General features: G+C 45.1%; 1 protein-coding gene across 1 annotated transcript; it reads right to left on the reverse strand.

Moving 5' to 3' along the window:
* Positions 1-507: 507 nt before the first annotated feature.
* On the reverse strand, positions 508-14,934 carry SERPINB1 (serpin family B member 1). The gene is given in 8 exon segments (XM_066622851.1): positions 508-921; positions 1,511-1,598; positions 1,600-1,673; positions 1,908-2,050; positions 5,389-5,506; positions 13,097-13,185; positions 13,188-13,230; positions 14,761-14,934. Coding segments are annotated over 8 exon segments (1,137 nt in total). The 5' UTR covers positions 14,929-14,934.
* Between the last annotated feature and the right edge of the window lie 1,531 nt (positions 14,935-16,465).

A 16,465-nucleotide genomic window follows, 5' to 3' on the forward strand; every position in this document is an offset into this window, starting at 1 on the left:
CCAGCTTCCTGTATCTCACAGTGGCCCACCAGATGCTTCAGGGAGTACACAAGACTACAAGAGACCCACAGCCTGGCGCCACTCCCTTGTATCTGGCTTTCTGAAGCAGCCTACTTCTAAAATCAGAAGGTTGCACATACACATCGTAGCTCATAACCTGTGATGGACTTTTCCTCCAGAAATTTGTCCAACCCCCCTTTTAAAGGCATCTAGGCCAGATGCCATCACCACATCCTATGGCAAGGAGTTGAATAAATACCCCATGTTCAATTTTGAACCAACATCCCTCCCATAGTCTACTTCTATTGCAGGAAGTAATATATGACATTAGCATGTACCAAAAATTGCTAACATAATCAGCAAAAGAGAATGCCAGCTGAACAGAAAAAAAACACATTTTAGCTGCAAAGCATCTTAAAAAACCCTCTGTAAAAGGAGTCTGGCTTCTGAAGAAAACACTGATCTAAGATCTAGCACGTGGTTCAATGATTTTTTGAAAAAAACTTTTCATGGAGAGGCAACTCTGCCAAAGAAAAGTATAATATTAGTTGGATTATGACGAATAAAAAACAGGAGGGGATGGTCAATAATGAAATGTACATCTTTGTCCATAGGCATAAAACAGAGTTTCGCGTCGTCAGCAGTTGCTGCTGCTGCCTCCGTACCTTCTTCATTTACTTCTATAAATGACTTGTGAACAATTTTGGACACAAAGAGGTCTTAGGTTCCTGACATTCCAGACAAATTGGCCTTACCACAGTCAAAGACATCCAGCAGTCCCAATGCTGATAAATGTGACTTAAGATCATAGCTCTCTTCCAGTTTAAATCGAGGCCGGTGAACATAAACCTCAAAGTTGGAATTCATCTTCTTGGACTGTGTCCACTTATGGAGCTTTGCTAAGGTGAGCTTCTTCATCAGCTAAAGAGACAGAGAATGAATTACTAAATTGTTAAAAGAAGCGCTACCATAACAAAAGTGTTTCCATTTAATTAACTACATGGAAGGTTGTGATGGAATATCTAACATGTTTGCAGAAATACTTCAGAAAGGGTTAGAACATGGGTAGAAACATCAGGTGTATAGGAAATCGAATCCAAGCACAGCATGGAAGGCATACGTTTCACAGAAGATTCTGAGCTGTGAAACTTTTATTTACAATGGAATTGATTTCTACAGGTACTAGATAGCTTAAGCGAAAATGTGCCATAGAAAAAGTCAACTAGGGTGAAATGCAATCAGAGTTTTCTCTGCAAATGGGAATAGGGTTCCTTCTCTAAGGACATGAATATTCTGAGTTCCAGAAGTGGCAACAAATTAGGTCACAGTGTAGCAGGTCTCCTTTGAGGTTTACCCAGTAACACTTTGACAAATCTCAATGTCATATATGCATGCAATCTATACAGCTTTCACTGCACTGTACCCACAATGTTCTATACTGTATATTGATAGTCTCCTGTATTTGCAGGAAAGCAGAAACTAAGTATTTAAAAAAAACAACCAGAATTACCTGTTCCACGCCCGTGGAGTTATCTCCAATGTCATATGGCAGCAGAATTATCATACTAAGCTCCTTTCCCTTATATGGAAGTTCCAGCACACTTACATTCACAGATGTAGCCACGAGGAATATTCTTTTTCATTATCATCATCTTCACAGTCTTCTTTTCCTTCTGGATAGTTTTAGAAATATGTAGCAATGAGTACAAAAAAACCAGAATGAGAGTAAAAACTTGTTATTATTTCCTAAGCGGGGATGGGGGCCCTTGGGAAAAAAGTATATACTCCAAAACCACTGGTAGTACCAAATCCACCCACGCAGTTGACAATCCCCCCCATCCCACAATTCACCTCTTACCATTTGTTGATCCCGCAAAAGGTGGCTGTGTGAAAAGCCTTCAGATTACCTTGCTGAGTCGAAAAGTTGCATCTTCAGTGTCCTCTTCCTGAAACTTCTCTGCCCAGCTGCCCTTAAAGTAGATAGCATTCACCACAACTAGTTTGGTCAGTTCATTAACTGAGCCTTCAGGTAGCAAGTCAGGGATTTTACCTTGAATGAAAAGTTATAAGAAATAAAACAATTAACTCATGAGTGTGAAGATATATGTCCCAGTTTTGGAGCAGTAGGACCACTCTAGAAATATATTCAATGCATTTCATTTAAGTGTACTCAGAGTCAATTAAAAAAAGTCAAAGATAAAAACATCTGCACTTACAAATAGATTTCCACTAGTAGTAGTAGTAGCAGCAGCAGCACCTGGCATAGAAATGCAAACACACATGCAAACAAGAAGACATATGCCTGGTGGTGATCGAACAACCTGTAATGTCACAAGCTGCTGCTGGCTCAACAAGCTGTGTACCTGTTCTGGTCAATGAATGGTGTATAAAGATAAAATAGAAAGAGGGGGAAAGGATGGAGAGAGAGAGAAAATGCAGGCAAGGAAGAGAAACAAACAAACAAAAAAGAACAAGAAGAAAGAAGACTGGATTAAAAGATGGGCTTTTGTAGGCTAGCCTGGGAACCTAACAACTTTTATAACACTGAAAATGCATTCCAAGTACCAAACAACAGACTTAATAACAAGCCTCTAGAACACAATCCATTTGTAAGTTGGGGACTTCCCATGAACTGTTCTCCAAGTTGAAGCTGAACCCTGCTAAACTCAACGTTGGTTTGCTAGCCCAGGTGATGTCATCAAAAAGGTCTTCTTCACCTCCTGAGAAGTTTTGCACTTTAAGTGTTTCATTTTTGAAACAGTCATAAAGTAACAAATGAGTGGATAAACAGAGCAACATATAAAGCATGAAGAAGCAGCAAGAGTGGCAGCTAGCCTGGTGTTTGCATAGGTACATGCACCTATGCTATCCTGAAAGAAAGCAAGGCTTTCAAGCACGTGAGAGTTGCACTGTGAACTCTCTTTGTATTTTATGTCTTCAGCCCATGTTGTTTTTACAATATGGATACAGCAGAACAAATTTCTCCACAGAAATTCAATTTCCGCCAAATTGACTTTCTGGAACATTCAACTCTGATTTATCATATACATACTTGTGTCATCAACCACACTTTACAAGGTGCCTACTTTTTACAATATAAGGTCCAAACCAGTGAGATAGTAACATGCACAGAAATAACCTCTGTGCACCGTTTCCATCAGTGGATAAGAACACTGTACAGTACGTAGACCAGATACAGACGTATACAGGCACCTCTCGTTTTACGCAGGGGTTTCATTCTTGAAAACCAGTGCATACTTGGAAAATGCATAAATTAAGAATATTTGTACTATAAGAAAGTATGAAAATGGTAAGAGTTAGGGGAAGACTGATTTAATGCTTATGTGGACAACTGGCAACTTCTGCTTGCCCAAAATAGTGTAGGTGGAGTGTTGAGGCTACTGGCAGTGGGAAGCTACTGGTGTCAAAAGCCAAGAAAGCAAAGATGCCATTTAAGGAAATTGAAAAAGTTGTAAGCAGCAGCTCTGTGAACACTATCACACCCATGGCGCATGAATTTGGCCACGTTATTTCAAATATTTGCAAACATAACAGATTATATTTTGGTATTAACTAAACAAGTCTGTTATTCCAGAGATGGCTAAATCAAACACACATTAAAAAAGAGAGGTGCCTGAATGTGCATTTGGAAGTCTGGCAGAGAGAAGGGCCCCCATTCAATCTACATAGCATCTGTGGGGATTTGTGTTCCCATCCACAATGCAATGTCAATGAAAATGGACAACCTAACAGAGTGTCTCAGGTGGTTGTGCACATCTGTATCTAACCTGGGGCCACAGTGATAAATTCCCAGGATCCATCATACAGGAATCATGATATTGTAAGCAGTACCATATTTAAAAAATCCTGAAGTCTTTCTTTTTGCAAAGATTTAAGTTGATGAGCGACTTATTGTGATAAGAATGGCCTTACTGCAGTGGTTCCCAATCTGTGAGACACAGCTCCTGGGGTGGTACTGAAAACCCGCAGGGGTGTCATGGATCACTTGCCACCTGGCAGCAAATATCTGATGTGACCCTGAAAACAGTAGTAAGAGGATCCGCTTGGTGGGCAAAGTTCCACACATAAGGTTTTCGCTACTAGAGGAACTCAGCTGCCCTCCCTGAGCTTCTTACCACTGTTTTCAGGGTTGCTCCATGGTCTCCAATCCAGAAGGAACTGGCAATGATATCATAAGAACATAAGAACAGCCCCACTGGATCAGGCCATAGGCCTATCTAGTCCAGCTTCCTGTATCTCACAGCGGCCCACCTAATGCCCCAGGGAGCACACCAGATCACAAGAGACCTCATCCTGGTGCCCTCCCTTGCATCTGGCATTCTGACATAACCCATTTCTAAAATCAGAAGGTTGCACATACACATCATGGCTTGTACCCCGTAATGGATTTTTCCTCCAGAAACTTGTCCAATCCCCTTTTAAAGGCGTCCAGGCCAGATGCCGTCACCACATCCTGTGGCAAGGAGTTCCACAGACCAACCACACGCTGAGTAAAGAAATATTTTCTTTTGTCTGTCCCAACTCTCCCAATACTCAATTTTAGTGGATGTCCCCTGGTTCTGGTGTTGAGAGTGTAAAGAGCATCTCCCTATCCACTCTGTCCATCCCCTGCATAATTTTGTATGTCTCAATCATCACTGCATATCACTGCATCACACATCATCACTACTGACTTCCAGGTTCTAAGCGTGGTATCTGCAGCATAGAGGGTGTTGTGACGGAGGTAACTTCGGGGAGTGCTGCCTTACTGGTTCCAATGTAGTTCAAAATTTAGTTTTCAACAGTAGCCAGCCAGATGCTAGAATGGTGATTTCATTATAATTTTTTTTTTAATCAAGTCACACTTACATGTTCTAAGTAAACAATGCAAATTAGTTTTACTTGCATCTGTTTTTTGTCTCTTTCTGCAATGGACAGTAGAATTATAGGACGTGAGCCTAAAGATATAGCACAGGGGTGCTCAATAGGTGGATTGTGATCTACCGGTAGATCGCGAGGCAAAATGAGTAGATCGCGGAGCCCTGTCTCTCCAAACTGTTAATATGTCAGTTTCGTCTAGTGACTAGACAAAACTGACATATTTAGCTGACACTAAACTGAAACTGACACTTTAGCTGCTCTTCAGGCATGCAGCAACAAAACTGACGAAACTGACTAGACTCCAGCAGGGGCTCCATACATTAAAGGGGGTGTCTGTCAGATGCTTCCTTCCCCCCTGGTAGATCTCCGGGCCTTGCTGGGTTTCAAAGTAGCTCTCGAGCCAAAAAAGTGTGAGCACCCCTGATATAGCAGATAGCAGAAGCTATGAGTATACACAGAATAGTACAGGCAATTGTTCTTAGCAAACAGCTTGGTGAACCTTCTCACCTTCAGTGTGCTCTTCAACCCACTGGTTAATTTTCTTTCTTGCACTGTCAGAAGCATTTAGGAAATCCACTGTGGATAACCCAGCTCCATACAGCTTCTGAGTGCTTGTCAGGAAATCCTGGATAAATAATACAGGGCAGCAGTCAACGTACAATAAAAATGTCCAGTCAGCTTGCATTTATGAACTATAGACCAATTTATCTTCTCCTTCTTGGCTGGTACCACTAATGACTGGTTGGCAATATTCAATCATTTAAGTAAAGATAATTTCTCCAGAATATCAGTTCTCAAGTCATGCATGAAACATAGTAGGCATTGAAACTTCTACAATGGATTTTTCCTACGGAGAAAAATAATGTCCTGTGGAAAAGGTCTACATCAGGGGTTTCAAACATAAGGCCCATGGGCCAAATGTGGTTCCCCAAAGCAATTTATCTGGTCCCTATTATCACGCTGGAAGAACCCAAATATAATTGGACTGTTTCATATCTTGAAAATCTGAACACGATTTGCATATTTTGTCTTCTGTCATTTGCAGCTAATAAGAACATAAGAACATAAGAACAGCCCCACTGGATCAGGCCATAGGCCCATCTAGTCCAGCTTCCTGTATCTCACAGCGGTCCACCTAATGCCCCAGGGAGCACACCAGATAACAAGAGACCTCATCCTGGTGCCCTCCCTTGCATCTGGCATTCTGACATAACCCATTTCTAAAATCAGGAGGTTGCGCATACACATCATGACTTGTACCCCATAATGGATTTTTCCTCCAGAAACTCGTCCAATCCCCTTTTAAAGGCGTCTAGGCTAGACGCCAGCACCACATCCTGCGGCAAGGAGTTCCACAGACCGACCACACGCTGAGTAAAGAAATATTTTCTTTTGTCTGTCCTAACCCGCCCAACACTCAATTTTAGTGGATGTCCCCTGGTTCTGGTATTATGTGAGAGTGTAAAGAGCATCTCCCTATCCACTCTGTCCATTCCCTGCATAATTTTGTATGTCTCAATCATGTCCCCCCTCAGGTGCCTCTTTTCTAGGCTGAAGAGGCCCAAACGCCGTAGCCTTTCCTCATAAGGAAGGTGCCCCAGCCCCGTAATCATCTTAGTCGCTCTCTTTTGCACCTTTTCCATTTCTACTATGTCTTTTTTGAGATGCGGCGACCAGAACTGGACACAATACTCCAGGTGTGGCCTTACCATAGATTTGTACAACGGCATTATAATACTAGCCGTTTTGTTCTCAATACCCTTCCTAATGATCCCAAGCATAGTATTGGCCTTCTTCACTGCCGCCGCACATTGGGTCAACACTTTCATCGACCTGTCCACCACCACCCCAAGATCTCTCTCCTGATCTGTCACAGACAGCTCAGAACCCATCAGCCTATATCTAAAGTTTTGATTTTTTTGCCCCAATGTGCATGACTTTACACTTACTGACATTGAAGCGCATCTGCCATTTTGCTGCCCATTCTGCCAGTCTGGAGAGATCCTTCTGGAGCTCCTCACAATCACTTCTGGTCTTCACCACTCGGAAAAGTTTGGTGTCGTCTGCAAACTTAGCCACTTCACTGCTCAACCCTGTCTCCAGGTCATTTATGAAGAGGTTGAAAAGCACCGGTCCCAGGACAGATCCTTGGGGCACACCGCTTTTCACCTCTCTCCACTGTGAAAATTGCCCATTGACACCCACTCTCTGCTTCCTGGCCTCCAACCAGTTCTCAATCCATGAGAGGACCAGTCCTCTAATTCCCTGACTGTGGAGTTTTTTCAGTAGCCTTTGGTGAGGGACTGTGTCAAACGCCTTCTGAAAGTCCAGATATATAATGTCCACGGGTTCTCCCACATCCACATGCCTGTTTACCTTTTCAAAGAATTCTATAAGGTTCGTGAGGCAAGACTTACCCTTACAGAAGCCATGCTGACTCTCCCTCAGCATGTTTTGAGATCCTATCTTTGATGAGGCATTCCACCATCTTACCCGGTATGGATGTTAGGCTGACCGGCCTATAGTTTCCCGGGTCCCTCCTCTTTCCCTTTTTAAAAATAGGCGTGACATTTGCTATCCTCCAATCTTCTGGCACCGAGGCCGTTTTGAGGGACAAGTTGCATACCTTAGTCAAGAGATCTGCAACTTCATCCTTCAATTCCTTAATAACGCTTGGGTGGATGCCATCAGGGCCCGGTGACTTATTGATCTTTAATTTATCAATGAGGTCTGAAACATCTTCTCTTTTAACCTCTATCTGACTTAACTCCTCGGTCAGGAGGGGTCGTTTGGGCAGCGGTATCTGCCCGAGGTCTTCTGCCGTGAAGACAGATGCAAAGAACTCATTTAATTTCTCTGCCATCTCTAAGTCTCCCCTTTCCCTCCCTCACCATCCAGAGGGCCCACCGCTTCTCTGGCGGGTTTCCTGCTTCTAACATATTTGAAGAAGCTTTTATTATTCCCCTTAATGTTGCCGGCCATGCGTTCCTCATAGTCTCGCATGGCCTCCCGTATCACCTTCTTACATTTCTTTTGCCACAGTTTATGTTCCTTTTTATTCTCCTCATTAGGGCAAGACTTCCATTTATGAAAGGAAGCTTCCTTGCCCTTCACAGCCTCTCTGACTTGGCTCGTTAGCCATGCGGGCACCCTCCTGGATTTAGTGGAACCCTTCTTTCTTTGCGGTATACACCTCTGCTGGGCCTCTATTACTGTTGTTTTAAGCAGCCTCCATGCACTCTGGAGAGATTGGACTCTTTTTACCCTCCCTTTCAACCTCCTTCTAACCAGCCTCCTCATTTGGGGGAAGTCTGCCCGTCGGAAGTCAAGGGTTTTTGTTAGAGATTTGCCCGGTATTCTTCCCCCAACATGCACGTCAAAACGGATCGCAGCATGATCACTGTTCCCCAATGGCTCAGTAACGTTTACATCTCTAACCAGTTCCTGCATACCGCACAATATTAAATCCAGAGTCACCTGTCCTCTGGTGGGCTACGTGACTAGCTGCTCTAAGCCACAGTCATTTAGCACGTCAAGAAATCCAGTTTCCTTATCGTGACCAGAACACAAATTGACCCAGTCAATATGAGGATAATTGAAGTCCCCCATGATTACAACCCTGTCCCTCCTTGTCACCTCCCTGATCTGTTTCCTCATTTCAAGGTCCCCATCCGATTTCTAGTCTGGAGGACGACAGCACGCCCCCAGTAATACATCGCTGCACAAGCCTGGTAATTTAACCCACACAGATTCTACGGTGGAGTCGGACCCACCTTCAATCTCTACTTTGCTGGATTCTATCCCTTCCTTAACATAAAGGGCCACCCCACCTCCAACACGCCCCTGCCTGTCCCTCCTGTAGAGTTTATAGCCCGGGATTGCGGTATCCCACTGATTCTCCGCATTCCACCAGGTTTCCGTTATGCCCACTATGTTAATGTTTTCCCTTGTCACCAGACATTCCAGTTCTCCCACCTTTGCTTGGAGACTTCAGGCATTCACATAAAAGCATTTGTACACAGAATGCCCCAGGATGGGCTGCTTATTCGCTCCTTTGTCCCCGCATCCTCTCTGTGTGCCAAACCGTCTATCACATCCCATCACGCTACCTTTCCCATTTTCTTCTCCTACTCTGCCTTTGTCTTGTTGTTCTCTAACCTCCCCATCCTCATCCCATAGGGATGAGGAGTCCCGAACTGGATGCCCCTCGGCTCCTGTCGGCCTTCCCCCAGGGATCAGTTTAAAAGCTGCTCTGCCACCTTTTTAATGTTATGCGCCAGCAGTCTGGTTCCATTCTGGTTCAAGTGGAGCCCGTCCCTCTTGTACAGGCCCCGCTTGTCCCAAAACGTTCCCCAGTGCCTAACGAATCTAAACCCCTCCTCCCTACACCACCGTCTCATCCACGCATTGAGACCCCTGATCTCCGCCTGCCTAGCTGGCCCTGCGCGTGGAACAGGTAGCACTTCAGAGAATGCTACCTTTGAGGTCCTGGCTTTCAGCTTCCTGCCTAAAAGCCTAAATTTGGCCTCCAGGACCTCCCAGTTACACTTGCCCACGTCGTTGGTGCCGACATGCACCACAGCCGCTACCTCTCCCCCAGCACTGTCTACTAGCCTGTCTAGACGAGAAGTAATGTCCGCAACCTTCACACCAGGCAGGCAAGTCACCATGCAGTCCTCACGTCCGTCGCAAACCCCCCTCTCTATGTTTCTAATAATCGAATCCCCCACTACAAGAAGCCCCCGACCCCCCTCCTGCCGAGGAGTATCCCGAGTGCGTTCGGATACGGGCCCATCCCCTGGAGAAGGGGTCCCCCCTAGGGGATTGTTTCCCTCCTCTCCAGTATGATGTCCTCCAGTCCTGAGACTTCCCACCCGGGCAGCCAAGGAGCTGCATGCCTGAGGTTGGGACGAAGCCTGATCGTCCCCGGAAGTCTCCCCACGGTCCTCCTCTGCCTGCCTGCGCTTCTCCAGGTCGGCCACCAAGGCTTCAAGGGAGCGGACGCGTTCCCTGAGACCCTGGAGCTCCTTGCACCGAGGACACACCCATGACTTATGCCCCAGAGGCATATAATCATACATGTGGCACTCAATGCAGAACACTGGATAGCCCCCTCCCTGCTGCTGGCTGTCTGACTGACTGCATAGCTTTTTTGTTGTTGTTGTTTTATTTAGGGGTACTTTTATAAACCCTACACTGGTTAGCAGCTCTCTTCTCAAGGGAAGAGGAAGGGCAGTGTATGGGGCCCTGGCCTCCTCGCCCTGCTGCTGAACTCACCCAGATGCTAAACTCTCAGTTTACCTGGCACTTAGGGTTCCCAGAGGCCACACGCGTCTGGAGAGAGCCTCACGCGATGGCAGGCCTAGCTTTATACTCCTGGCTGGCTCCTCCTCCCTCCTTCCTTCCTGACTGAAAGGGGGGCTGGTCTTCCCAGGTGAGTTTACAAAAGCTCAGGAAGACAAAAGGCTGCTGATGGGCGTAACCTACTCTGCAGGCTCCTGAATGGGAATTGCCCCTTACTAGGTTCTTTCCCTCCTAGTTCTGTTCTCTTAGGCTGGACTGTTTTATAACCTCAAGCTAGTTTTTATTTGAGTTTGTTTAATTATTTATTGCTGTCTAGATCCTGTGTCCCAATTTACTGAACTGTTTAGGCTATGTTCTAACTTAGATTAAGTTTAACTTGGTTAAGTATAGGGTTAATTTAAAACAAAGTAGAAAAACCTGCTTTCCACTTTATCCTCCTCCCTTCCTTCGATTAGGTGCTACTTTAGGTGCAGCTAACTTTCAACTTTGATTTAAGTGCCTGACCCTTGGGCTCTTACTCATGAGTAGGACTCTGCTCCTGCTCAGAGTAGACCTACGTACCTCCCTTAGGTGCGAACTTTCAATTTTGCTTTAAGGTTGATTTAAAGTTAAAGTTAAGGTTAGAAGACAGGGAGTTAGAAAGACAAAGAGTTAGAAAGAGTACACTTACCCTCTCGTCGTCTTCCTCCTCTCCTTCTCCAAAACTCAGAGGTCCACTTGCCTTCTCCTTGCCCAGATGCTAAACTCTCAGTTTACCTGGCACTTGGGGTCCCAGAGACACTTAGGGTTCCCAGAGGCCACACGCATCTGGAGAGTCACACGCGTCTCACATCAAAATAAGTTTTGATGTGAGAACAAAGTGCCTATTTCCGGTCATCCTCTGCTTCATGAGGTCATTTCCTGCTTAATTACATCACTTCCAGCCCTCAGTAGGCATGATGAATGCTAACTACTCTCTGCTCTCTGTATGAAACAAGCATGACATCCCAGTCTACATAGTCTGTACATTCCAGAAAAACAAGATAATCATACTCTCTATAAATACCTCTTCCACATAGAGAGATTTCTGCACTGTATCAATACTTATCTGTATTATTATTGGTTATAACTAAACCCTTGGAGAGAATGCACTATAGGCAAATTAGCTATTCTTCTGAAATCATAAGCATATGTAATGTTCACAGCCTAACTAGAATTCTAAGAACTATCTGAGAACAACAAACATCACAATGCTAGCACCAAAAGCAACATATGAAAAGCAATTTTTAACCCAATGCAAATGGCTTTTTACATTCACTCATTCAAACAGAAGAAAGGTAGTGTGATGGTTTCCTGTTTTTCTCCAAATTCCCATTTCTTTCTGTGCATTTTCTGTCAATTTTTCTGTGTTGTGAGCAATTTTGGTCACCCAGTTATATCTCTGCTATTCAGATGGTGGGATTAATGGGTGCCTTGACTGCCCCCCCCTTTTTTTTTTTTGCAAAACCCCATAAGCCACTAGGGAGAGAAAAATCCTTCTCTTGCCCTTCTCTTTTGTTTGAGTCAGGAGTAAGCCAGCTGATTGGCTCATACTCCTGCCATTTCTCCTCCTGGGAGGAGGTAGGTAGATATTCTGCTGCGCTCCCTCCCCAATCAGGTAGACTTATGAAGCCATTATGGTCAAGTGATAAAACTTCCAAGGTAGGAGGGGATCCTTGTTCCAGATGTTCAAAGCTCATGCAGTGAACACCAAATAAAAGAGACCCACTCATGGTAAAGCAAGTGATATGGGGGCTAAAGGTTCCATCCTTCAGATAACTAAGACTGGAACTAAGTCTAGCTAGTAATCATAAGAGATCCCATTATTTTTTGCCTCTTTGCAGTCATTCCAGCACACATACATTTAACATGCCACTGTTCTAGTTTCACAAGCAATGTGAGAGCTCCATCTCCATCTACTGGCATTAATTATTACACAGGTCTACAAAAAAAACAACAAAAAAACCCTTTTTTTAAAGTCGCCAAGGCTGTTTAAATAAATTTAGAACATTTTTGGGGTGTTGAATTAAAAAATGGCATCATTTGTGTTCGATTGGCTCTAGATTGGGGGGTATGCCATACCCATCTTATACGCTGCTTCCTCATGAGCTTCCAAGGTATCGGCTTCCTCATGAGGAAGCTGCTTGAATCAGCATATAAAGTGGCTATGCCATACCCTCCAAACTGGAGACAATCGGGCAAAACCGGTGCCATTTTGGATTCAGCACTCCAAATATACCCAAGAATAGGTCTAACTTTTAAGACAGGCAAAATGTGTGTAGGCTTGTGTTATTGCATCTTCTATACCAGTCAGTATGTTTTCTTGCAAAGTTTCTTTCTTCTTTATTCATTTTTTTGCACATTTTGTTTATCCCCAGTTAGACATTTTATATAACTGTTCATATTTTAACCCTGATTTGCCTGGTGCCTGGTAGAGTGGATTGCCACATCTCCTCAGTCTGCTGGCACTACCAGGAGAGTGATTTTGATAGGAACCCCTGAGGTTCAGTATTTTCCTGGGAGAGGGTTGTTGTCCAGATGCTCCCGCCCTGGTCTGGCCTGGTCACCTGGGCTAGTGGCAGTGGATACATTCTACTAAGGCCTTCCCCCATTCAGCTGCATGTTCAAACAGGGGAAAGGGGAGCAGGAAGGGAGCAGGAAGGGAGCAGTAAGCGCAATAACCAATGAACAGTACTGCCCTGGAACATCCTGAAAATGCGCGCCACCTTGACAAGCAGACTGACTAAAGAGGATTTTATTTTATTTTATATTGATGGTCAAACAATATTCAGTTCCAAAAATGATGAAAGAGTCATTGAAACAAAAAAAACAAGGATAAAAAGAAATTCTAATTACCAGTTAAAAGAAACCTCATGCCCTAGCAATGACTTACTTGCAGAAAGGCATGTGTCTTTTCTCCATACAACCTGCTAGCAAGCTTCAGAACATAGGGAGCATCAGTCTTGTTAATCTCAGCACTGTCTGGAATCTTGAATGAAGGTCTTCAACAGAATCAAAGTGAAATGTCTGCATGGACAAAAAAAGAAGTACCCCTGCCCCCATCACTACTACATCCAATCAAATGAAGAGATCAGGGGTTTATCAGAGACCTTTACAACACAGACCTCTGCACACCTTTCGAATGGTGTGCACACACACAGGTGACAAAATAGGTTGACTCTGGCCAGGCTACAGCCGGACAAGGAGCACCTATCTATTTCTGTCCCTGATACAGGTTTGGGGCAGCTTCTTGAAATTGTTGTCTCTCATTTTGAAGGAGATCTGCCTGTAGCACCTTTGTTTACAGAAATGCAAGCAGGAAAACTGGAGACTCACCAAAGTTTCAATTTGTTCATTTTCTGGAATTGATAGAAGATGTAGATTTAAAAAAAAAATTCAGGCTGGCTTTGAGACCCAGAAACAGAACAGGAAGTTAACATACCTGCTGTTATCTGTTGTAGGTCCAACTAAATAAAATATGAGAGTATTCCACTTAATCTGAAGAAAATAAAACTTGCTCCTCGCTTTCAATGACTATAAAAATGTGTTTGATAGAGTTTTACTGAGTTTAAATTTTTTAATCAAAATAAAACATGGAATTATGCAATCTGTTTCACATGGACCAACGATTCCCACATCTCTCACCATATGCTAAGGCTACACAACTTCTGGCTAGGAGCCCACTGAATGGATCGCCACATTAAGAGCATGGCCTGCTTTGGACTGTTAATGGAAACTGCAATCACAGAACTGTCTGCTGCCAGCTCCAGGTTCATGCTAATGTTTTTCAGCAGGGACTTACATTCACTTAAGAGGCTGCTTAGTTGAGGCAACAGTTTAAACAAGTTCTGGGAAATGGATAGGGAGGAAACAGAGACGTCACAGCATTTTTAGCAGTGTGTGGTTACTTTTTTTTTTTTTAATGAAAAAAATCCCTGCTGTTTCTGCTTTAGACTTTACATGGGTTGGGCCACTGACTTAATGTGATGACTTGCACAACTGATTGATGACCATCTGTACAAAATCTTAGCCATGGATGGGAAGGAGAATTAGCTTTATTGTCCTCATGTATTACCATCAGGATACAAGCAAAACAAAAGATATTCCCTTGAAAGCCAGAACCATAACAGCCACATTCCTGCCATCCTTTGATACAAGGTTAAATAAACTAAGAGCTCTGAATCTTTGTGAGACATTATAAAAGGTGGAAAATTTTGTTCCATCCTTTCTTCAAGGAGCTCAGGTTGGAGTACATAGTTCCTCCCTTCCTTTTGTTCTCACAACAACCCTGTGAAGTAGGTGAGGTTGAGATGGTGACTGGCCCAAAGGCACCCAGGAAGCCTCATGGGTGAGTGGGGATTTGAACCTGGCTCTTCCAGGTCTAACTCCAACACCACAACCTCTACACCATCCTGGCTCTGATAACACTCTGATTATCCCCCCTCCCGTATTGAATTTTTTTGCATCCAACTCCCAAACCAGTACACCTCCTTAACAAAAATAACCAGAATAAACTGAAATGCTGCCACCCAAATTTAAGAGAAATAGCTTGCTGACCTTTGCAAGTTGTGAAGCTGTGTTGCCTCTGGCGCCTAAGAAGACCATGGCAAGTGCGGTGGATATGCTCACAGGGGAAAAGAAGATATTGCTGGTTGAGCTGGCTTCACCAAACTTTTGGAAGAGATCCAGAGCAAAACGGGCATTTGCATGCGCTAGTTTATCCATGGTGAAGATCTGAAATCTGAAAGTGTGAAATGACAATTGTGAGCTCACACATATTCATCTGGATGGCAACAGAGCAGCCACCTGCGCAGGTTACAAGTCAGGAAATTGAGTTCTGCTAAAAGACCATCACATTACAAACAGACACAAGTATAAGCAGAGAAGCTTCTTCTGGCATGCATTGGTGGTATCCCATGCTACTCCAATGTATCACATGTAAATAAGGGAAACAAATGCACAGAGCAGAGACGAGGAGTCTCTCCTTCCCAGCGACCAGGTGAAAAGAGCCGGACTGCATAGGAAAGGGACAGAAATCTGCAGTCGCTCAGCGAGTGAACAGCCTTGCCAACCTTCCTGTGCTCAAAGAGGCAGCAAAGCAACCGGCGAGGCTGATCCCACAGCGCAAAGGAAAAGATGCCCCAGATGGATGGCTGCTCATCCTCCCAACACAGGACCCTTGCCTGAAAAGGGGGGGGGCCTCCCTCCTTTAGCCCTCATCGTCCAGTTCAGTCTTGGATTGCTGGACCTCAGGGCCTGCCACGCACCTGAAACCTACCAGCTCGCCTTCTGCGAGGCGCCCCCGCGCAACAAGAGGGGCGCCCCAAGATCAGCCGGTGCCACTCTGCCCTGGGGCTGCCTGCAAACGGGTCTCGCTCTGCAGCGTCCCTAGACGGGGCTCGGGAAGAGGCGGCCCTGCGAGAAGCGCCTTCGGCGCTGCTTCTCCGTCGTGCCGCCAAGTCCCAGGAAGCCCAGCAGGTTCTCCTCTGCGCCCCGCTCGCCGGGAAGCCTCCGCGCAGCAGCGAGCCTGCCCGGGCAGAGCCAGGCGAAGGCAGCTCGGGGGCTGGGCAGGCGGTGGCTGCCCCCAGAGGCGGGCGGAAGGGGGCCTCTTTTCGGGAGGGAGCGGGACGTGGATGGCGCGTCACCTCGACGCAGGGGCCCATCTTTCTGCCTGGGAAGCTCTCTGAACGGGACCCAACCCAAGGGTGGGCTGCAGGAGCCTGCCCAGACCCCAAGTTTCTCTGGCCTCATCTGTGCATGGCACTGAGGAAAGGGACCGCGATCCGAGCCACACTTTCCTGGGAGAAAGCCCTATTGCAGTTTCTCAAACTGTGTGTCGGGACCCACTAGGTGGGTCGTGAGCCCATTTTTGGTGGGTCCCCATTCATTTCAATATTTTATCTTTAATATATTAGACTTGGTGCTACCATGGGATGTGACTGCATTTGAGAAAACGTTACAGACCCAAACTTTTTACAGGCTACTACATATGTGCTTTTAACAATGATCGTCAATGAGGCTTACTCCTGAGTAAGTGCAGATAGGAGTGCAGACTTGAATTAAGCTTTTTCCTGATTTCTGATGTCACTTCCAGCCATGACATCACTTCCAGGGTAATGACATCACTTCCAGTGGGACCAGACAGATTGTCTTTCTAAGAAGTGGGTCCTGGGGCTAAAATGTTTGAGAACCACTGCCCTATTGACTATAATGGGACTTACTTCTGAGTAGACAGGCAAAGGATTGGACTCTCATTCAGAAG

Source organism: Tiliqua scincoides, chromosome 4, assembly GCF_035046505.1.
Source record: "Tiliqua scincoides isolate rTilSci1 chromosome 4, rTilSci1.hap2, whole genome shotgun sequence".
NCBI classification, from domain to species: Eukaryota; Metazoa; Chordata; class Lepidosauria; order Squamata; family Scincidae; genus Tiliqua; species Tiliqua scincoides.